Source organism: Schistocerca americana, chromosome 2 (genome assembly GCF_021461395.2).
Source record: "Schistocerca americana isolate TAMUIC-IGC-003095 chromosome 2, iqSchAmer2.1, whole genome shotgun sequence".
Taxonomy (NCBI): Eukaryota; Metazoa; Arthropoda; class Insecta; order Orthoptera; family Acrididae; genus Schistocerca; species Schistocerca americana.
Window position 1 is genome coordinate 279,137,772 of NC_060120.1, and position 24,663 is coordinate 279,162,434.

At 42.0% G+C, this 24,663-nt stretch overlaps 1 protein-coding gene across 1 annotated transcript in view; it reads left to right on the forward strand.

The window, feature by feature from the left end:
- LOC124593960 (dynein beta chain, ciliary-like) overlaps nucleotides 1–24,663 on the forward strand; it is a 746,507-nt gene that overhangs the window by 97,078 nt on the left and 624,766 nt on the right. The window contains exons 7-8 of the mRNA XM_047132308.1: nucleotides 7,083–7,294; nucleotides 24,427–24,524. Of these exons, the coding sequence (XP_046988264.1) occupies nucleotides 7,083–7,294; nucleotides 24,427–24,524 (310 nt within the window). The remainder of the gene's footprint in view (nucleotides 1–7,082; nucleotides 7,295–24,426; nucleotides 24,525–24,663) is intronic.

Consider the following 24,663-nt stretch of genomic DNA (forward strand, 5'->3'; position numbering starts at 1 on the left):
AAATGTTCCTCTTAACATGTGACGCTCTCGACAGGGTAAACAGCTTGACAATTGCCATTTTGTTTTACAATTCTGTGAAGCTACTGTGGCTGGATGGTGTGAACAGAAATAACATACATATTACTGCTAGTAACAGATGGTGTTTGATACATGGCTAAAGCAGACAAGGGCTTCAGATATTCTACCCCAGTACGGTGTATGTCATTTACCTTGCATATGCATTACACAGAGTTGTAGAAGAGGTGCAATCAATTTACCTTGATGTGGACAAATTAATTTCCTGTGGCAAGAAAACCTATGTGAAAGCTCTGCTACAGGTGCAGAAATTCAAAGAACAAGCACCATCACTTTCCTTCCCCCTTAGCCTGTTCTTGCACTATGGAGTTCCTGGTTCGGTGCTGCTGAGTATTACTACACCAATTTGTGAGCTTGATAGCTATGAATCAGATGCTATCAAAATTCTGAAAGAGGTCTTTACAGAAACCTCATCTGGAAACCCAGCATACGTCAATACCAACTTTTCAGTGGTATCAAAAGCCTTCATATGACTGGAAGGTGCTGGTTCTGAACTGTGTGATGCCCTGGATGTTGTGTGACACATCCAGAGTGAGTTGGGCAAGCTCGTGGTCATGTGGCTGAGAAAGTGAATGATAAAGTGCAAAGTGTTTTCCAGCGGAATCCTGGATATTCTATAATGTGCAAAATTATTGATAGTCTTTCTGACAATGCCACCACATTTGAAGACAGTGAACTAAAACTGTCCTGCAGTGACCTCACCACCTGCATATGCTCCTGTGATGTGAAGACCTTTTCCAGGTTCAAAACTATCTTTAACAAAAACTTTAGAAAAATGGAAAACTTGAAAATGCACCGTGTGATCCAGTGAAGATTGACAGGATATGTTAACAAATTTGGAATACTTTAAAAAAGTGGTATGCAGTAGCAAAAAAAAGCTTTTATTTTATTTGGACAGATGTTATTGCTTTCACTGTACTTTTTGCCTCTTTATATATATATATATATATATATTTTCCAGCAACACGCTCCTAGTAATACTAGGGAGCGTGTTGCCCAGCCCATTTGAATCGCGCGCCACAGCCTCGTTCTGCGGCTAAGTCCCGCTCAAGGTCACCCACCTTACACAGCGGCATACGGTGAGGGAAACATTCCACATGGGGAAAAAATATCTAAAAACATAGATGATGTGACTTACCAAACGAAAGCGCTGGCAGGTTGATAGACACACACAAACAAACACAAACATACACACAAAATTCAAGCTTTCGCAACAAACTGTTGCCTCATCAGGAAAGAGGGAAGGACGAAAGGATGTGGGTTTTAAGGGAAAGGGTAAGGAGTCATTCCAATCCCGGGAGCGGAAAGACTTACCTTAGGGGGAAAAAAGGACGGGTATACACTCGCGCGCACACTCACACACACACACACACACACACACACTCACTCACACATATCCACCCACGCATATACAGACATAAGCAGACATATTCAAAGGCAAAGAGTTTGGGCAGAGATGTCAGTCGAGGCGGAAGCCCAGGGGCAAAGATGTTGTTGAATAACAGGTGAGGTATGAGTTGCGGCAACTTGAAATTAGCGGAGATTGAGGCCTGGTGGATAACGGGAAGAGAGGATATATTGAAGAGCAAGTTCCCATCTCCGGAGTTCGGATAGGTTGGTGTTAGTGGGAAGTATCCAGATAACCCGGATGGTGTAACACTGTGCCAAGATGTGCTGGCCGTGCACCAAGGCATGTTTAGCCACAGGGTGATCCTCATTACCAACAAACACTGTCTGCCTGTGTCCATTCATGCGAATGGGCAGTTTGTTGCTGGTCATTCCCACCTTCTAATACCATGTCACCCTCACAACACCCCCACAACGACCCCATTAAGTTTTATTTACATTCCCTCCGCAAACATGCCTTCACCCTAGCCAGATTACGCTTGCATATTTTATTTTCTCAGGCTTGTCTGACATTTGGCATTACCCCCAAATGCCTCACACTTAAAGTTCCCATCTCTGGCTGCAACCCTTCTTTCCATCAGTCCCTATACCAGTTCCAAACTGAACAATCCATTGCCCTCACCCACCTAATCCTTCACCTACACATCAACTCAGCCAATGAACACACCCGTCAACTCCTATCCTTAATAAAAGTCCTCAATCTTTCCTCTCCCACATCCACACCGGCTGTTCAGAGCATCCTCCTACAGGCCAACCGCAAATTAGAACAGCATGCCACCCTTCACCTCAAAAAACTATCCAATCTCCTGGTTTCCCACCTCCGGAAAGGCAACTCACTCACCCTTCACAACATTTTCAGCAAACCTCAACCTCCTCTCATTGCACACAAATCCAGTCTCTCGCATCTACTCAATCTCCCACTTCCAGCTCCACTCCCTCCAAAACCTCAAAATTCCAATCAACACAATCTGGAACCACAACACCCTAATTCAGTAGTTAACCTTTCCTCCAAACCTCTCTCCCAATCCGAAACCTCTGTCCTATCCAAAGGCCTCACTTTCAGCCCCACTCCCAGATTCAACCAAACAGCCCTCGTCAAAGATTTACTGTCCTACACTCGTACTCTCTGCTGGAAATATCACTTTGCCACGAAGAAAAATGATCCTAATCCTACTCCTAATGATCCAACTCCCCAAGACACTATGCAAATTGAACCCTGCCTGGAACAGTTCCGTCCTCCGTCACAGTGGGACCCACCTTCTCTTCCTCAAAATCACCCTCTCCAAACCTTCCAGGAGTTTCTCACCTCCAGCCTTGCCTCTCAATCCTTCTTAAAAAACCTTAATCCTACTCCCAACATCACCACTGCTGAAGCCCAGGCTACCCGTGATCTGAAGGCTGACCAATCCATCGTCATTCTTCCGGCGGATAAGGGTTCCACGACCGTGGTACTTGATCGTCGGGAGTATGTGGCTGAGGGACTGTGTCAGCTTTCAGACAACCCCACATACAAAGTTTGCCAAGGTAATCCCATTCCTGATGTCCAGGCGGAGCTTCAAGGAATCCTCAGAACCTTAGGCCCCCTACAAAACCTTTCAGCTGACTCCATCAACCTCCTGACCCCACCGACACCCCGCACCCCTACCTTCTACCTTCTTCCTAAAATTCACGAACCCAATCATCCCGGCCGCCCCATTGTAGCTGGTTACCAAGCCCCCACACAACGTATTTCTGCCTATGTAGATCAACACTTCCCATCCTTCATCAAAGACACCAACCACTTTCTCGAACGCCTGGAATCCTTACCCAATCTGTTACCCCTGGAAACCATCCTTGTAACCATTGATGCCACTTCCTTATACACAAATATCCCGCACGTCCAGGGCCTCGCTGCGATGGAGCACTTCCGTTCACGCTGATCACCTGCCACCCTACCTAAAACCTCTTTCCTCATTACCTTAGCCAGCTTCATCCTGACCCACAACTTCTTCACTTTTGAAGGCCAGACATACCAACAATTAAAGGGAACAGCTATGGGTACCAGGATGGCCCCCTCGTACGCCAACCTATTCATGGGTCGCTTAGAGGAAGCCTTCTTGGTTACCCAGGCCTGCCGACCCAAAGTTTGGTACAGATTTATTGATGACATCTTCATGATCTGGACTCACAGTGAAGAAGAACTCCAGAATTTCCTCTTCAACCTCAACTCCTTTGGTTCCATCAGATTCACCTGGCCCTACTGCAAATCCCATGCCACTTTCCTTGACGTTGACCTCCACCTGTCCAATGGCCAGCTTCACATGTCCGTCCACATCAAACCCACCAAAAAGCAACAGTACCTCCATTATGACAGCTGCCACCCATTCCACATCAAACGGTCCCTTCCCTACAGCCTAGGTCTTCGTGGCAAACGAATCTGCTCCAGTCCGGAATCCCTGAACCATTACACCAACAACCTGACAACAGCTTTCGCATCCCGCAACTACCCTCCCGACCTGGTACAGAAGCAAATAACCAGAGCCACTTCCTCATCCTCTCAAACCCAGAACCTCCCACAGAAGAACCACAAAAGTGCCCCACTTGTGACAGGATACTTTCCGGGACTGGATCAGACTGAATGTGGCTCTCCAGCAGGGATACGACTTCCTCAAATCCTGCCCTGAAATGAGATCCATCCTTCATGAAATCCTCCCCACTCCACCAAGTGTGTCTTTCCACCATCCACCTAACCTTCGTAACCTCTTAGTTCATCCCTATGAAATCCCCAAACCACCTTCCCTACCCTCTGGCTCGTACCCTTGTAACCGCCCCCGGTGTAAAACCTGTCCCATGCACCCTCCCACCACGATCTACTCCAGTCCTGTAACCCGGAAGGTGTACACGATCAAAGGCAGAGACACGTGTGAAAGCACCCACGTGATTTATCAACTGACCTGCCTACACTGTGAAGCTTTCTATGTGGGAATGACCAGCAACAAACTGTCCATTGGCATGAATGGACACAGGCAGACAGTGTTTGTTGGTAATGAGGATCACCCTGTGGCTAAACATGCCTTGGTGCACATCCAGTACATCTTGGCACAGTGTTACACCGTCCGGGTTATCTGGATACTTCCCACTAACACCAACCTATCCGAACTCTGGAGATGGGAACTTGCTCTTCAATATATCCTCTCTTCCCGTTATCCATCAGGCCTCAATCTTCGCTAATTTCAAGTTGCCGCCACTCATACCTCACCTGTCATTCAACAACATCTTTGCCTGTGCACTTCCGCCTCGACTGACGTCTCTGCCCAAACTCTTTGCCTTTGAATATGTCTGCTTATGCCTGTATATGTGTGGATGGATATGTGTGTGTGTGTGTGTGTGTGTGTGTGTGTGTGTGTGTGTGTGTCTGCGAGTGTATACCCGTCCTTTTTTCCCCCTAAGGTAAGTCTTTCCGCTCCCGGGATTGGAATGACTCCTTACCCTCTCCCTTAAAACCCACATCCTTTCGTCTTTCCCTCTCCTTCCCTCTTTCCTGACGAAGCAACAGTTTGTTGCGAAAGCTAGAATTTTGTGTGTATGTTTGTGTGTCTATTGCTGTGACACATACAGCTATTTCAAAAATAAGTGATAGTATCAAACAATGGAAAATCCAGGATGGAATAATGACAATATTATGAAAAGGATAGATTGCTATTCACCATTAGACAGACATTCTGAGTTCCACGTAAGCACAACAAAAAGACTTTCAAACAAGTAAGCTTTCAGCCATAAAAGGTCTCCACTGGAATTATACAACATACACACATCCGGCTTCAGCACCCAGAGACTTTGGTTGTGTTTGTGTGTATGTTGTCTAATTCTGATGAAGGACTTTTTGGCTGATTGCTTACTTGTTTGCCAGTCTTTTTGTTCTACCTACCTGCGACTCAGGATCTCTGCTACATGGTGAGTAGCAGTCTGTCCTTTTCATAATGTTGTCATAAGTGATAGTTTCAAACATTGCAAAGAGCAATTACTATACTCACAATTTATTCAGAAGTGAATTTTTTATTTCATGGTATATAAAAAAACCAACAAGAATTTTCTAAATAAACTTATTGATAGTCATATTTTATTTTTTTAACATCATATTTAATGTATATAATCCTTTTCCATAAGCGTTTACATGTGTCACTCTTTTTTTTGAAGCCATGAAATCCAGGTCCAGCAGTAGCAATCAGTCAGTACCATAGATTAGATTAGATTAGATTTACTTTCATTCCAATTGATCCGTAGTGAGGAGGTCCTCCAGGATGTGGAACATGTCATAGTGGCATTGTGCAGCAGTGCCTTGTTGCCAGTGACATGAGCAGATTATGATTGCCTCTCAGACACACTCACTAGCGAAATGAGTAACTGCTGACTCAACACAGTTACAGCAAGGATAGAGAATGTTACTGGAGAGAATCACATGCTCATTCCAGAAGGAACTCATGGGCTGTAAATGGCACAGAGCAGTCACCTATAACGTGTTAGTGTCAGTGAAAATTTGGCAATCTGTTGTTATCGACAGAAATTTAGGAAGCAGGCACACAGATGCTCCTCACCTTGCACGTACTCAGATGGCAGTGGCAGTTGCATCTAATTGCAGGACAAGCCTATGATAATCCATTGAGGACAGTGGGTCAGTAGCTGGACATGAGGTAATTGAATAATGATGATTAAAACCAACAGCCTTATTGTAATCCAACTTTGTTTATTCAGAACATGCCACCAGTTTCGACACCAAAATGTGTTATCTTCAGGCCCCAAGCATGACCTGCATCAACCAGTTGCCGTCTGGCAAACAATCGCATTGTCTTACTAAGGTAGCATTCTGTAAAAGCTGCATTCATGTGTCACACCACAAGCTGGACAATGGCATTACCTAAGATCATACTTGACCTTTGCAGTACTTGCAAAACAGTCTTTGACTAATCATTAGCGGAGCTTGTATATGGCAAAACAGTTCCACCGCCCAGTGAATTCATCAGTATGTGCTACTGGACTAGTCGCCTACTGTGTTTTGTAGCTGAGAATGAGTTCATGGTCCAGTCAACAGAGGTGCTTATTTTTCAGCTTCAGTAGTTGTTTTGTATAGTGAAGCTCCAAGAGAATAACAGTGAGATATTCTTTGCTTGTCAGAGGCTCATCGTCCTTAGTGTTAATTTGCTACAGTTCATAAGTCACAAGTTCTTACTCATCTTCAACATGTACTTGTTAATAAATGTTTATTGTTCAGATTCATATAAGTACTAATAATTTGTTTGCTATGACCTTTGATGTGCCTGAGCATGTGCAGAAGTAGTCTGGACAGATATTGCTATAGATTCTGTGACAAGTCCATCCCAGAAACCTTTAAGGAGATACCATCCTGTTGTATAATGCTACTTTCCAGAATGTCTTTTATACACCTTTCCCATTCTATCTTGTATTTGAAGAATATTATGTTTAATATTTATATATCAAAATATTTAAAAAATGGTCAAGCTTAGGTAAATAAAATTAGTAACATACTTATTCAAAATGCAAAATTTTATACATAAGATAAACTTTCAACATAATGTATTTTATACAGCTATATTCTTTTCCAGCTGTTGCAGAAGCACGTGACATAGTCATATACTTGAAGCCACTGCAAAAATATTTTGATCAGTTAGAAAATACCATCTTTTGTGAATGTCAACCTATTTTGTGGCCACTTATGCATACAGTGTGCCTCGTGTGGGCAAACAGCCGATATTACTGCAACAATTCAAAAATTACTGTACTTATAAAGGAAATATGTAATCTGCTTATTCAAGAGGTAGGTTTTGTATTTTCAAATAGATTAAGACAGTTGTGGACATACCTGAAGCTAATCACATTATTTGTGTCCTGTTACTTTTAATACTGTTCAGCCTTACAGCACAAGTACAATTAAAACTTATCTTACATTCAGAGGCCCATTTGTATAGTAATAGGGGAGACTGGAAGTTAAGTATCAAATTTTAAGAGTTGAAAATGTTTTGAAACTTCCTGGCAGATTAAAACTCCTTTCATCCAGGAGTGCTAGTACAGCAAGGTATGCATCATAGCTTTTTTGAAGTTTGGGAAGTTTGAGAGAAATATGGGCAGAAGTGAAACTTGAGGGCAGGTCAATAGTGGTGCACGTAGTGGGTACACATTCTTGATCTGCCGGGAAGTTTCAAAACTGTGCGCATGCCACTGCAGAGCAATAGATTTTTGTTGTTGTTGATGTGTTTAATTTCTAAATAAGCTAACCTTTTCAAGAGGTAAATATTGTGTTGGTATTTGAACCTGCTGCCCTCTGATAGATATGACTGAAAACCACTGATTACAGACTCCTTTTGTACCATAAGCATCTAGTTTTTGCATAGGAGCAGAATGCGATTGACTGGATTGATGCCTTTTTAAAACAATAAAAAGTTCAGAAGCATAGCAATTTTTATTAAGTGCATGAACCATCAGCCAGTAAATGAAAAGAGAGCCTCATTGATGTGTCTACTTTTTCAAAAACCAAACTGCTGTCCTTTTAGTAGTAAATTTCTTTCAACAAAGGACATTACTTGAGAATATACAATTTTTTGTATTATTGTAGAGTCACTTGGGAGGAGAGAAATCAGTTGATAGTTTTTGACCTCGTGCTTGTCCCGGTTATTGTGTGAAGGAAATATATTGAAGGATTTGAGTGGCTGAGGAAAAAGGCCCCTGCTCATGGAACAGCTGATTATGTAACAAAGTGGTTGCATTATTTAATCATCAACCTGTTTTATTACATATCTAGGTAAACCATCAAAGCCAGATAACAGGGAATTTCCCATATTCTTAATAATTAGGAGAACCTCCTTCAAAGGTGCAGGTGTTAGACAAACTGATTTCTCAAATCTTATACACTCTGTAGGGAAAGATTGTTGGCAGAGAGTGGAAAAACTGAAACACTGCTTGCTATACCAAAAAAGGTTTGTTAAGTATAAGGAAAGTGTGTTCAGCGTCTATTATTTGTTGACAATTACATTGGAGAGATTCTGATGTTTTTTGCTTCAGTGATTCAGGGGCATCACATTGAATAATGTTGTGAAAGCTGCACAATGTTTCAACAAGACAGCTGCTAGTTGTCTTCAGATGCTTACTGATGTTTTTCTGCAGTGGCTCACCAATATATGTGTTTGCTAGAAAAGTGTAGGTGGCAAGGGGTGGGACTGTAACATCATCATAGACAAATCATAGATGTTGGTGACATCCAATGCCCCCTGCTAGGGAAATGGGCCAGGTCTTTACATGTGCGATGTGGGGAAAGCACCAGCCAAAGATGCAGCCCAGCACATGTATGGGCAGTTTGTAGGTGCCCACTTTAAGTGTCTGGACTCTGATTCCCTGTCTGTGTTGGCTTGTTTGATTCATTTGTCTGTGGCTGACAGTGCATTAGTATGTCTAGTGCAGGTTCCCATGCCTTGCTAAGTTGAAATCCTGTGTCTCTGTTAATCAGGTCGTTACTTATACGTATTGTGACTGCTTCTTTAATGATGGAGTTCCAGTGTATGGTGACAGATGAAAGGATCTTTGTCTCTTCATAGTTCATGCTAGTCTCGTTTCAAGACAGTGTTCAGCAACAGCAGACTTTTCTGGCTGAACCAGTCTGGTGTGATGTCTGTGTTTAGTGGATCTATCTCTAATAATGTGACACATCTGACCAATGTATGATTTCTGACACTGGCACAGGATTTTATATATCCTTTGTTCCCTTGGACCTACATTGTTTTTAACAGGACCTAGCATCATTTCCACTCACCCTGGAGGGCAGAAGGCATATTTTATTTGATGTTGCTTTAACACCCCGCTCTGATCTTAAAGGACATGCAATCAACAGAGGCTCAAAAAACCATCCTCGTGGAGTTCTCCATTTCTTCTGGCTGTTGTTGAGGTTTATTGTATGCAGGTTGAAATGCATTTTGAATCTGTTTGTTGGAGTATCCATTTTGTACAAACACATAGCTCTGCTAACAAGCTCTCTGGATATGAGATAACTCTAGCTGCATGAACAAGAGTCCGTAATACACTACTGCATTGGGACGGATGACAGCAGCTCATAGCTCATAGTCTGTACGAGTAGATATAGGTCAGTGTAAGCTGGTTTATGAAACACATTGGGACCCAACGAACCGGTTTCTTTTCTGCGGACCAAGACATCTAAGAATATGAGATCCCCATTTTCTTCACTTCCATGTTGAAGCAGATGCTTGGATGGAAGGATTTATGGTGTTCCAGAAAAGCAGGAAGTGTTGCTGCCCCATGTATTCATACTACAAATGCGTGATCCACTTTGCTCCAGAAACATTTAGGTTTCAAAACCACTGACTGAAGTGCTTTTTCTTTGAAGTATTCCGTAAAAAGATATGCTACTTTGGGAGACAAAGGGCTACCTATAGAAATCCCATCAGATTACTGAAAATATTATTCATTAAATGAAAAGTAAGTCAAGATAAGCACATGTTTGAATAAATGTAAGATTTTACCCTCCAGATTAGCTTCTAAAAGTTGTAGTGAGTCCACCAGACATACTCATGTGAAGAAAGAGACCACACTGAAACTCACAAATACTTCAGCTGGTTTGAGACACAAACTCTTCAGTCGCTGTGTAAAATCTTCTGAGTTTCAAAAATTATGCTCGCATTTTTGTACCAAAGGACTCAAAGAGGGAAGCCAGAAGTTTTGCTTGGTAATTAAGATCAACAGGCTGTTCAAGAAACATCAAATAAAATGTGTCTTTTTTTTCTAATAATGCAAGTAAAAATGTTGCTAGGTTCTGTGAAAAACAACCTAGTTATAAGGAGAAGATGGATGTATAAAATTCTGAGCCAGTGCGGGATATTCTACATTGGACAGACATGTCGCACTGTTAAAGATAGATATACTGAACATATACATCACACTAGGAATGGCCAGCCAAAAAAGTCTGCTGTTGCTGAACACTGTCTTGATACCAGACATTGTGTGAACTAAGGAGAGACGAAGATCCTTCCGTCTGCCTCCACGTACTGGGACTCTACCATTACAGATGCAGTCGAAGTATGTGTAAGTAATGACATGATTAATAAAGACACGGAATTTCAACTTAGCAAGGCATGGGAACCAACATTGGCGGTACTAAGGCATCGTCGGCAACAGAAGAATGAATTCAGGAAGTCAACACAGGAAGGGAATTGGAGTTGGGACACTGAAAGTGGCCACCAACACACATCCATGCAAAAACCTGGACTGTTCCTCTAGCAGGGGGCATTGTACATTGTCAACCCATACAATTTGTCTACGATGATGTTATAGTTCCACCCCTTGGAACCCCCATTGTACATCGTCAACCCATACAATATGTCTACGATGATGTTATAGTTCCACCCCTTGGTTCCTGCACTTTTCTAGGGAGCCAGCACATGGTGAGTCACTGCAGCAACATGTCAGTGAGCACCTGAAGATGATGAGCAGCTGTCTCATTAAAATATCGTGCAGCTTTCACAGCATCATCGAATGCAATGCTTGAGAACTGCTGAAGCCATTATTACATCGGAAAAGTGTGACACAGTTGTGTTGCATGAAACTGGGAGTCGATGTAGGAGCTGGCAGTCTGACCTCACCCATTTACCCTCTGAGTGGACAGGTGGGTCTGAGAAGGTACATGGAGACAGGGGAATGCATCTGAAATGTGGACCAGGGCCTTTATGCTGCTGTCGAGGATGTGGGGTGCAGTCGTTTTCAAGTTGTGGCTAACAACAGCACAAACGGGATTTGTCGCTTGGACACTGAGGCCATCCTCACTTTGTATGAATGACTGGTGGAAATGGTGAATACAGCTGACTTCACTGGCAGGGTGCAAGCTGAGTGCACAGTTTACACCAATGTACCCAGAGTTGACGGGGGTCATTTGGTTTGGAGCTGAGGAGAAGGTCTCAACCAAAGGCTCCGTTGATTCTGCAACGATCTCGGCTGCAGATCTGTGGACCTGCATTATGGGATGGAGAATTGTAGACCTCACCTTGATAGGTCAGGTGTTCACTACACAAAGGCAGCAGTTACTCAGTAGCAGAGTACTTGTGGAGTGCACATGGCTTCTTTTTAGGTTAGGCGGTAGTTTGAGGTCCTCTGATGAACATTCGGCAGTTGACACACAGAGAGGGAAAGTAGACCATATAGAAAGTAAAAACAGTTTGACTGTCAAAATATTAACTGTCAGTTGTCTTAGTATTTAATGAAGTTCCTGATTTACTACTGTCCAGGAAAGTAGTCATGCTCAAATTATTCTGAGAGCCTAGAGCTGGCTGAAACAAAAAGTAGAAAGCTCCGAAATATTTAGCAAGCCATGGAACTTATATTGAAAACACAGATAAGGTGATGCAGGAGGAGAAGTGTTCATTGCAGTCTACAAAAATAATGTATCTGTCATGGTTGAAACTGATACTGTGTGTGAAGTTATCTGAACTAAACTAAACTCCTCTCAAACAGGCCAATGAAGGCCCAACGGTACTGACCGGCTGCCATGTCATTCTCAGGTCACAGGTGTCACTGGATGCAGATATGGAGGGGCATGTGTTCAGCACACTGCTCTCCCGGCTGTATGTCAGTTTCTGAGACCGGAGCCTCTACTTCTCAATCAAATAGCTCCTCAGTTTGTCTCACAAGGGCTGAGTGCACCCCACTTTCCGAGAGCATTCGACAAACCAGATGGTCAGCCATCCAAGTGCTAGCCCAGCCAAACAGCACTTAACTTCGGTGATCTGACGGGAACTGGTGTTACCACTGTGGCAAGGCCGTTGGCATGAAGTTATCTGGATGTGAGTAACAGGTCTAGGTGAGCTCAACTTAATTATTAGATGTTTTTACTAGGTACATGATTCCTTCGTGACAGTTTTAAAAACATTCAAAGAATAAAACTTCCTGGCAGATTAAAACTGTGTACCAGACTGAGACTCGAACTCGGGACCTTTGCCTGACATGCTACACCAGTAGCACAGAAGTACTCCAATCATGCATTGTTATACTGGGACATCTATGGATTCATTGCAGGTGGTATGGACAGGCAGTTGTGTGAAGTATTGCAGGTGCTATGGACAGGCAGTTGTGTGAAGAAGTCCTAAACATGTTTTTTGAGAACTGTCTTGAGCAGCTAGTTTGATGGACCATAAGCAATGGAAATGTTTTAGGTCTTGTACCTACAGACAGACCTGAGCTCATCGGCAGTGTCAGCATAGAGATAGATTAGTGATCATGATGTCATCTAAGTGACAATAGTTACTAAAGTTAATACATGAGTCAAGAAGGCTAACAGAGTATTTTTGGTAGAAAGAGTACATAAGCAGTTGTTAGAATCCAACTTAGACAATGAATGAACATCATTTAGTTTCAATATGTTGGACATAGAGGAATTGTGGGCAGAGTTTATACTGACTGTATATCGCACTCAGGAGAAGTTTGTGCCCAGTAAGTGTATCAAGGACAGAAAAGATCCACCGTGGATTAATAACAATATTTGGAAAATGTGAAAGCAGTAACAGTTGTATTCTCTGGCTAAAAGAAAATACGCTGTTGACAATAGCCAAAAGTTAATAGAATTGATTCACCTGTAAAAAGATCAATGTGCAGTGTGCACAACTGCCCCTCTCATACGTAAGGAAAAGATCTTGCTGATATTCTGAGAAAATTCTGGGTGTAGGTAAAATTGGTAAGTGTGTCTAATGTTTGTATCCATTCACTGATTGATCAGTGTGATAGGGCAATAGAAAAGGAAAACTGGAGTTTTATATTTTGCACATAAGAAATCATTCATGCAGAAGGATTGTACAGCATACTGTCATTTGACCATCACACAGACTTTCATGTGAAGGACATATTAATAGACATCTTTGGGATAGAGAAGCAACTGAAAAAGTTGAAAACAAATAAATCACCAATCCCAGTTTGGTTTTGCAGAGTGTACTCTATAGCATTGGGCCCTAAGTTATCTTGCATTTATCACGAATCTCTCACTCAGCACAAAGTCTTAAGAGACAGGAAAAAGTGCAAGTGACTCCTGTATTTACCAGGGCCATTTCAGAAGTTCTCCACACTGTACAGGTAAGATGGAATTGAAAAACGTAATTTATTTTGCAAAATACCTTTACAAGCCTCAAAATAATCCTCATTCTTGCTTATAACAGCTTCCCAATGTTTCGCCAACTACTGTATTCCAGATAGGGCACCTTCATTGGTGAGCTGTCTGATTACTCAGGTCACCTCACTGGAAGCTCCATCAGTTGTATCAAAACGTTTTCCACAGGGTTGTTCCTTCAGTTTGGGAAACAAATGAAAGTCTGGTGGGCTCATATCAGTGCTTTATGGTGGGTGAGGAAGTATTTCCCATCCATATTTGTCCATTATTTCTCACTGATGGGGCAATATACAGTCCTGCATGTTTTTGCTCCTCACCCAGAGCGTGCAGAACCCGTCTGGCAGCAACTTTTCTGATCTTTAACATTTCAGTTATGATTCTGTAAATTGAAGTGAGAGACATTCTGATCTTATACGCGATTTCCTCACATGTTGTTTTTGTTGATCCTCTCTCAAAATTTCACTAACAAAACCTGAAAGGTGTAGTCTATTGTAGGTAATGGCCTTCCACTTCTTGGGTTCTTCTCATTCCTTTTGATTAACAATAACCTGAAAGATGTAGTCTATTGTAGTTAATGGCCTTCCGCTTCTTGGATTCTTCTCATTCCTTGCCTTGCCTTCACAGAATGAGCAGACGACTATGACACTGTGCTACAATCCACCACACTATTGCCACACACTTCTCTCATAGTGTTGTAAACTTCTGTTGGGTTGTTTCAACCTAGAGATTAAATTTTGATGTAGGAATGCTGGTCAACAAGTGTAAGGTGACCTAACTTGGTTTCAGCATCTGTTTTAAATCTGAATTACTCACTACACAGAGACATGAATTAACAAACAAATATATGACAATCTCAACTAAAATCTTGCTTACAGCTGACATGAATTTCAGCTTGATCGTGCCACCATAACGGTGACTTGTGCACTGTGTGCAGGATGTTTTAAATGACCCTCATAAGATGGGTAAAAGAATGGATCTGCAAAATTAAGGACCAATACCCTTAACATTGGTTTGCTGCAGAATTCCTGAACATATTCTGAGTCTGAATATAATAAATTTCCGTGAAAAGAAAAAGTTTCTGCTCATGAATCAGCACGAATTTGGAAAGTGTTGCTTGTCTGAAACTACATCTACATCTACATCTACATCGATACTCCGCAAGCCACCCAACGGTGTGTGGCGGAGGGCACTTTACGTGCCACTGTCATTACCTCCCTTTCCTGTTCCAGTCGCGTATGGTTCGCGGGAAGAACGACTGTCTGAAAGCCTCCGTGCGCGCTCTAATCTCTCTAATTTTACATTCGTGATCTCCTCGGGAGGTATAAGTAGGGAGAAGCAATATATTCGATACCTCATCCAGAAACGCACCCTCTCGAAACCTGGACAGCAAGCTACACCGCGATGCAGAGCACCTCTCTTGCAGAGTCTGCCACTTGAGTTTATTAAACATCTCCGTAACGCTATCACGGTTACCAAATAACCCGGTGACGAAACGCGCCGCTCTTCTTTGGATCTTTTCTATCTCCTCCGTCAACCCGACCTGGTACGGATCCCACACTGATGAGCAATACTCAAGTATAGGTCGAACGAGTGTTTTGTAAGCCACCTCCTTTGTTGATGGACTACATTTTCTAAGCACTCTCCCAATGAATCTCAACCTGGTACCCGCCTTACCAACAATTAATTTTATATGATCATTCCACTTCAAATCGTTCCGTACGCATACTCCCAGATATTTTACAGAAGTAACTGCTACCAGTGTTTGTTCCGCTATCATATAATCATACAATAAAGGATCCTTCTTTCTATGTATTCGCAATACATTACATTTGTCTATGTTAAGGGTCAGTTGCCACTCCCTGCACCAAGTGCCTATCCGCTGCAGATCTTCCTGTATTTCGCTACAATTTTCTAATGCAGCAACTTCTCTGTATACCACAGCATCATCCGCGAAAAGCCGCATGGAACTTCCGACACTATCTACTAAGTCATTTATATATATTGTGAAAAGCAATGGTCCCATAACACTCCCCTGTGGCACGCCAGAGGTTACTTTAACGTCTGTAGACGTCTCTCCATTGATAACAACATGCTGTGTTCTGTTTGCTAAAAACTCTTCAATCCAGCCACACAGCTGGTCTGATATTCCGTAGGCTCTTACTTTGTTTATCAGGCGACAGTGCGGAACTGTATCGAACGCCTTCCGGAAGTCAAGAAAAATAGCATCTACCTGGGAGCCTGTATCTAATATTTTCTGAGTCTCATGAACAAATAAGGCGAGTTGGGTCTCACACGATCGCTGTTTCCGGAATCCATGTTGATTCCTACATAGTAGATTCTGGGTTTCCAGAAATGACATGATACGCGAGCAAAGAACATGTTCTAAAATTCTACAAGAGATCGACGTAAGAGATATAGGTCTATAGTTTTGCGCATCTGCTCGACGACCCTTCTTGAAGACTGGGACTATCTGTGCTCTTTTCCAATCATTTGGAACCCTCCGTTCCTCTAGAGACTTGCGGTACACGGCTGTTAGAAGGGGGGCAAGTTCTTTCGCGTACTCTGTGTAGAATCGAATTGGTATCCCGTCAGGTCCAGTGGACTTTCCTCTATTGAGTGATTCCAGTTGCTTTTCTATTCCTTGGACACTTATTTCGATGTCAGCCATTTTTTCGTTTGTGCGAGGATTTAGAGAAGGAACTGCAGTGCGGTCTTCCTCTGTGAAACAGCTTTGGAAAAAGGTGTTTAGTATTTCAGCTTTACGCGTGTCATCCTCTGTTTCAATGCCATCATCATCCCGTAGTGTCTGGATATGCTGTTTCGAGCCACTTACTGATTTAACGTAAGACCAGAACTTCCTAGGATTTTCTGTCAAGTCGGTACATAGAATTTTACTTTCGAATTCAATGAACGCTTCACGCATAGTCCTCCTTACGCTAACTTTGACATCGTTTAGCTTCTGTTTGTCTGAGAGGTTTTGGCTGCGTTTAAACTTGGAGTGGAGCTCTCTTTGCTTTCGCAGTAGTTTCCTAACTTTGTTGTTGTACCACGGTGGGTTTTTCCCGTCCCTCACAGTTTTACTCGGCACGTACCTGTCTAAAACGCATTTTACGATTGCCTTGATCTTTTTCCATAAACAGTCAACATTGTCAGTGTCGGAACAGAAATTTTCGTTTTGATCTGTTAGGTAGTCTGAAATCTGCCTTCTATTACTCTTGCTAAACAGATAAACCTTCCTCCCTTTTTTTATATTCCTATTAACTTCCATATTCAGGGATGCTGCAACGGCCTTATGATCACTGATTTCCTGTTCTGTACATACAGAGTCGAAAAGTTCGGGTCTGTTTGTTATCAGTAGGTCCAAGATGTTATCTCCACGAGTCGGTTCTCTGTTTAATTGCTCGAGGTAATTTTCGGATAGTGCACTCAGTATAATGTCACTCGATGCTCTGTCCCTACCACCCGTCCTAAACATCTGAGTGTCCCAGTCTATATCTGGTAAATTGAAATCTCCACCTAAGACTATAACATGCTGAGATAATTTATGTGAAATGTATTCCAAATTTTCTCTCAGTTGTTCTGCCACTAATGCTGCTGAGTCGGGAGGTCGGTAAAAGGAGCCAATTATTAACCTAGTTCGGTTGTTTAGTGTAACCTCCACCCATAATAATTCACAGGAACTATCCACTTCTACTTCACTACAGGATAAACTACTACTAACAGCGACGAACACTCCACCACCGGTTGCATGCAATCTATCCTTTCTAAACACCGTCTGTACCTTTGTAAAAATTTCGGCAGAATTTATCTCTGGCTTAAGCCAGCTTTCTGTACCTATAACGATTTCAGCTTCGGTGCTTTCTATCAGCGCTTGAAGTTCCGGTACTTTACCAACGCAGCTTCGACAGTTGACAATTACAATACCGATTGCTGCTTGGTCCCCGCATGTCCTGACTTTGCCCCACACCCGTTGAGGCTGTTGCCCTTTCTGTACTTGCCCAAGGCCATCTAACCTAAAAAACCGCCCAGCCCACGCCACACAACCCCTGCTACCCGTGTAGCCGCTTGTTGCGTGTAGTGGACTCCTGACCTATCCAGCGGAACCCGAAACCCCACCACCCTATGGCGCAAGTCGAGGAATCTGCAGCCCACACGGTCGCAGAACCGTCTCAGCCTCTGATTCAGACCCTCCACTCGGCTCTGTACCAAAGGTCTGCAGTCAGTCCTGTCGACGATGCTGCAGATGGTGAGCTCTGCTTTCATCCCGCTAGCGAAACTGGCAGCCTTCACCAAATCAGATAGCCGCCGGAAGCCAGAGAGGATTTCCTCCGATCCATAGCGACACACATCATTGGTGCCGACATGAGCGACCACCTGCAGATGGGTGCACCCTGTACCCTCCATGGCATCCGGAAGGACCCTTTCCACATCTGGAATGACTCCCCCCGGTATGCACACGGAGTGCACATTGGTTTTCTTCCCCTCTCTTGCTGCCATTTCCCTAAGGGGACCCATTACGCGCCTGACGTTGGAGCTCCCAACTACCAGTAAGCCCACCCTCTGCAACTGCCCGGATCTTGCAGACTGAGGGGCAACCTCTGGAACAGGACAAGCAGCCATGTCAGGCCAAAGATCAGTATCAGCCTGAGACAGAGCCTGAAACCGGTTCGTCAGACAAACTGGAGAGGCTTTCCGTTCAGCCCTCCGGAATGTCTTTCGCCCCCTGCCACACCTTGAAACGACCTCCCACTCTACCACAGGTGAGGGATCAGCCTCAATGCGGGCAGTATCCCGGGCAACCACAGTCTTAGTCCGATCAGGGGATGCGTGGGACGAGCTGGCCGTCCCCGACAAACCCCCATCCGGACCCCCACAGTGATGCCCATTGGCAACAGCCTCAAGCTGTGTGACCGAAGCCAACACTGCCTGAAGCTGGGAGCGAAGGGATGCCAACTCAGCCTGCATCCGAACACAGCAGTTGCAGTCCCTATCCATGCTAAAAACTGTTTTGCAAAGAACGTCTGAACTAATCTACAGAGAGCGCAAACAAATCGACAAAATTTAACGGTTATTAAAATACAAGATTGCCTAGTAAATGCAGTAATGCTGCTACTTGCGCACTGCTGACACTGCTCGGCGGCGGAAGGAGACTAAGCGAAATTACACTATTCAGGTACTAAAACACGATGTTACACTCTCAAATACTATAATACGCCCGAAATTTATGAATTAAACAATGCAAGTACCAAAAACCCGCAAAGAAATTAAGAATTAAACTATGTAGCAAATGAGTGAGCCAGGAGTATACGACTTGCTGCTCAGCTGCTTATGCAACGGCGGCAGGGAGCACACTGACTGCGACCAACCGACACTGGCCGTTCAAAACAAAAACAGTAGACAAACGACTACGCGAATTTACACTATTCAGGTACTAAAATGCGATGCTACAACTCTCAAATACTATAATACGCCCGAAATTTATGAATTAAACAATGCAAGTACCAAAAACACGCAAAGAAATTAAGAATTAAACTATGTAACAAATGAGTGAGCTAGGAGTATACGACTTGCTGCTCAGCTGCTTATCCAACGGCGGCAGGGAGCGCACTGACTGCGACCAACCAACACTGGCCGTTCAAAACAAAAACAGTAGACAAACGACTACGCGAATTTACACTATTCAGGTACTAAAACGCGATGCTACAACTCTCAAATACTATAATACGCCCGAAATTTATGAATTAAACAATGCAAGTACCAAAAACACGCAAAGAAATTAAGAATTAAACTATGTAACAAATGAGTGAGCTAGGAGTATACGACTTGCTGCTGCAGCTGCTTATCCAACGGCGGCAGGGAGCACTCATCTTGCCATTTCCTCACATGGTATCCAGTGAACTGTGGGTGAAAGACAACAAGTAGATTCTATATTTCTAGATTTCTGTAAAGTGTTTGACACCACAGTGCCCCATTGCAGATTGTTAATGAACGTCCAAGCATACAGAATCGATTCCCAGATATGTGAGTGGCTCAAAGACTTCTTAAATAATAGATCCTAGTATGTTCTCAGTAGCAAGTGTTCATCAGAGACAAGGGATCATCAGGAGTGTACCGGGGGAATGAGACAGGAGTGCTCTTATTCTCTGGACAGGGTGAGATCCAATCTGTGGGCTGTTTGCTAATGCCACTGTTGTTTTGCGGGAAGATGTCATCATTGTGTGACTGTAGAGGGATACAAAGTGACATAGAAAAAATTTCTGGTTGGTCTGATGAAAGGTGTCTTACTCTAAATGTAGAAAAATATAAGTTTATGCAAATGAATAGGAAAAACAAACCTGTAATGTTTGAATATAGCATTAGTTCTGTGCTACTTGACACACTCATGTCGACTAAATATCTAGGTATAATGTGGTATAGCAATATGAAATAGAATGAGCATTTAAAGATGCAAACAAAGGAAAATCCAGGATGGAATGTAACAGTATTATGAAAAGGAAAGTTGCCACTCACCATACAGTGGAGATGCAGAGTTGCAGGTTGGCACAACAGAAAGACTGTCACAAATGAAGCTTTTGGTCGGTATGGCCTATGTCAGAAATGGACGACATACACACACACACACACACACACACACACACACACACACACTCACATAAACACTATTCACATACATGACTGCAGTCTCAGGCAACTGGTGCTGCTGCTCATAGTGTGGCTACAGTTGCCTGAGACTCCAGTCGTATGTTCTTTTTGTTGTGCCTATCTGCGACTCAGCATCTCCGCTATATGGTGAGTAGCAACTATCCTTTTCATATAAAGATGCAGTAGAGAAGATGGGAAATTGTAGTTCACATTTAAAGGAGACTGCATATAAAACACTAGAGCAACCTGCATATAACACACTAATGCAACCAATGCTTGAGTAGTGGTTGAGTGTTTGGCACCCCACCAGACTAAATATAAGGAATACTTTGAAGCAATTGCTAGATATGTCAACGGTATGTTCAATCAACACACGAATATTAAGGAACTGCTTCATGTACTGAAATGGGAATCCTTGTGGTAAGATGATGTTCTTTTCATGAAACACTACTGAGACAATTTAAAGGACCAGCATTTGAAACTGATTACAGAACAATTCTGTTGCCACCAACATACATTTTGCTTAAGTTCTATGAAGATAAGATAAATTAGGGTTCGTGCAGAGGCGTATAGACAGATGTTTTTCCTTTGCTCTGTTTGTGAGTGGAACAGGAAAGGAAATGAGGTACCCTCTATTGTGCACCATACTGTGGTCTGGGGAATATGTTGTAGATGTATGAGATCTGTTTAAAAATTCTGGAACTTTGTCCACAAAATTTTTCTGTGCTTACTGTTTCCGTATTGTGCATGGTCTCCTTTGAAATATTCTCCTCCACAATTGATACACCACTCCCAATGCTGTTTCTGCTTCTGGAAGCAGTTTTGGTACACCTTTTGCTGGATCGCGCAAAGCACTGTCTGTGAATTTTCTTTTATCTCATCTATTGTTGCACATCTTCGTCCTTTCAATGGAGTCTTCAACTTTGGAAGTAAAAAAATGTCTGTAGAGGCCTGGTCTGTAGAGTACAGAGGATGAGGCAAAACAGTGATTTCGTTTTCTGTGTAATAGTTGTGCGCCAACAGGGACGAATGTGCGAGTGCACTATCATTATACAAGAGCCATGAATTGTCTCAGCACATTTAAGACCATTTCCTTCTCACATGTTTTCGCAGGTGTTGCAACATGTCCTGATAGTACCATTGATTAGCAGTTTCTCCCTGTGGCAGAAATTCATGATGAACAAATCCTTCAAAGTCAAAGAAAACTATCACCTTGGCTTTGACATTTGACATGACCTGACAATCTTTTTTGGTCTTGGAGTACGTTTCTCAACCCATTGTGAAGATTGACTCTTGGCCTCAACATCGTTACTGTCTTATACCAGTTATGATTCTCTTGAGGTCTTTCTGGTCTCGACTCATGAGCTACGGAACGAACGTAGCAGCGACATGATGCATTCCTAGATGCTGTGTCTGTATTTCATGACATGATCCAAGTGAAGTGTTACATTCTTCTGCCATCTCTCGGACAGTCAGTCTTTGATTGGCATGCACAGTTTCGTTGATGTTCCTGACATACGCATCGTCAGTAGATGTTGAAGGATGTCTTGAATGAAGGTCATCTTCAGCTGGCCATTTTTGAACTGCGTGAACCATTTGTAACACCGAGTATAGCTTAAGCAGTCGTTACTGTAAGCTTCCTGCAGCATTGGGTGTATCTCTGTAAAGGTTTTCTTGAGTTTCATGCAAAATGTAATGCAGATGCATTGCTCCGCTAACTCTGCCATCTCGAAATTTGCAAACTGTGTGTCACAGCGTTCGTCCCAGTACAACACTGATAAATAACTAACAGACATACAAAAATGAAACTTCTGGCAGTCAAACATTAAGTACAGGTGTGTGTATGGATGCCAACGGCATTTTGCTCCAACACATGATTGGTGCGAAATTACAAATGTTCCGGAACTTTTTAAGCAGACCTCCTAGATGTAGACATCAGTTTGCAAAGTTTTTCTTACAGTATGAAAAATGGTTTTATATTTTTTATTTGGATCATTTATGTTGGCTTTATTTGTTAGTTCTGTTGCCTTAGATACTACTTTATGAAGTACTTTCCTATACAGGAACAACTGTGAAAATTCAGATCATCTGTAGTTGTGCTTTGTCCATAGAGTGAGTAACCTATTAGTCTTACATGACATCCTTATACCCATTGGGATCCAACCATTATGAATTTTCCTGATAACTGGATTTGTAATTTATTTTTGTGACAGATTTGTGTCTTCGTTTTGATTTGACATTCTTAGTCATTCTTATTCATCTCATTGTGTATGGATAGGTGTTAATTTCATTTGTCTTCTTAATATTACGAACTGTCATATGACAGTAGGGCAGTTTTTTAACACCGGTCAGGAGCTGTGCATCTGTGTTTTGTTCTTGATTTTTGTCTTCGTATTTGGACTAATTCATGTATGAATTATGATTGTGTCACATCATAATCAGAGAGGCCCTTATGACTATGTAACTGTTCACAAATTGTGTATGTCTTCATATACTTATATAATAGAGGGAAACATTCCACGTGGGAAAAATTATATATAAAAAAACAAAGATGAGGTGACTTACCGAACGAAAGCGCTGGCAGGTCAATAGACACACATTGGAATGACTCCTTACCCTCTCCCTTAAAACCCACTTTCTTTCGTCTTTCCCTCTCCTTCCCTATTTCCTGATGAGGCAACAGTTTGTTGCGAAAGCTTGAATTTTGTGTGTATGTTTGTGTTTGTTTGTGTGTCTATCGACCTGCCAGCACTTTCGTTCGGTAAGTCACCTCATCTTTGTTTTTTTATATATAATTCTTCATATACTTATGCTTATATCTTATGGTAAGCCCAATGCTTTAGAAAGAAATTACTACGGGGACCAAGTTGCAATATTCCTAACGTGTTTTTTGTAGTTATTGCTCGATCTTTCACATATTGACTTCCAGAAATTCATTATGTTTTGGAATCTGAATGTTGAGTGTTACTGCTCTGATGCTTCCAAATATTTTTATGTAAGTTATCTCTCTTTTAACTTGTATGTTGCAGTGATTTAACACTCTGCTCCACATCTATTTATCTACTTTTTTAATCGCTATATTTATCACAATGAAGTTTTTCTACATAGAAAATACTGAATGGAGAGAGGCTCCCATTCTGTTAAATTTGTATGTCCATGGCATACCAGCTATTTACTTCAAGAAGATTGAGTACGCAGATGATGTGGCTTGTTTTAAATTTTGTGCACGAATGTTGTAACCTTTATTTTTAATATATCATAGACTCAGAAACTCTATCACATTAGTTTTGAAAAGTCATTTGTTACATCAGAAAGGAAATATCATAGGCAGTAATGTTGTTCATGGGAAAAGAGACTGACTTTCAGGCTGACTAGCTAAGGAGACTAGAAATTATCCTCAGTTGAAACACAACACAAAATCATTGTGCTGTTTGTGAAACATGTTGTAAACACTGCAGAAATATTGTATGTTCATGGGAAAAGAGACTGACTTTCAGGCTGACTAGCTAAGGAGACTAGAAATTATCCTCAGTTGAAACACAACACAAAATCATTGTGCTGTTTGTGAAACATGTTGTAAACACTGCAGAAATATTTTGTAATTAGTGTGAAGTGTTACATACTTTTTGAAATTATTCTGACCAAACAAAAATCTGAGAATTAAGATTGAGTAAAACAGCATTGTGAACAAATTCAAGTGCATGATTTTAGGTTGTGGAGTACTTGGTGTGTTTTTTTAAAAGCATTATGGAGAGGATTCTTGTTGTGTTCATCCTGCAATTCTGTAATGTGGCAACTATGACTTTATATTTTGGATATTGCCGGTCTATTTCAGAGTGAAGTTGAAGCTCTATATTTTAGTCTCATTGGCTCAAGATTGTGTAAATGTTTTAAACTACAGAAACCACCAAAATTCTTACAAAATATTATTGTGAAATGAATTGAATCTGGTTGCAGCACCACTTCATCGAAAAACTAAATGAGTTGTTGCTTCAGTTATTTCCTTATCATCATAATTTCCTCAGTGCTGCAGATGATTGATTTGAAAGTACTTATTACTGATGCACCTCTTTAGAAGTATGTAGCTGTTCTAGTCATTACATGTATGTGATATAAAGGCTGAATGATGACAAGCTGTAAATTTTGTATATTTTCAGGCAATTAAATACCTAGATCAATCTACCATTTTCCAAGCAGAAGTTGAAGAGTCATATGACAAGATTCTGAAGTGTATCGATACACTTGAACTTTTTCAGTAAGTATTGCTTCATATGAAGATTGTTTCTCAGAAACTGATAAATAAATTGAGTTGGTTGTACTGCTTTTATGCAATGTAGACTCTCTCTCTCTCTCTCTCTCTCTCTCTCTCTCTTGTCTCTGTATCTTGTCATGAA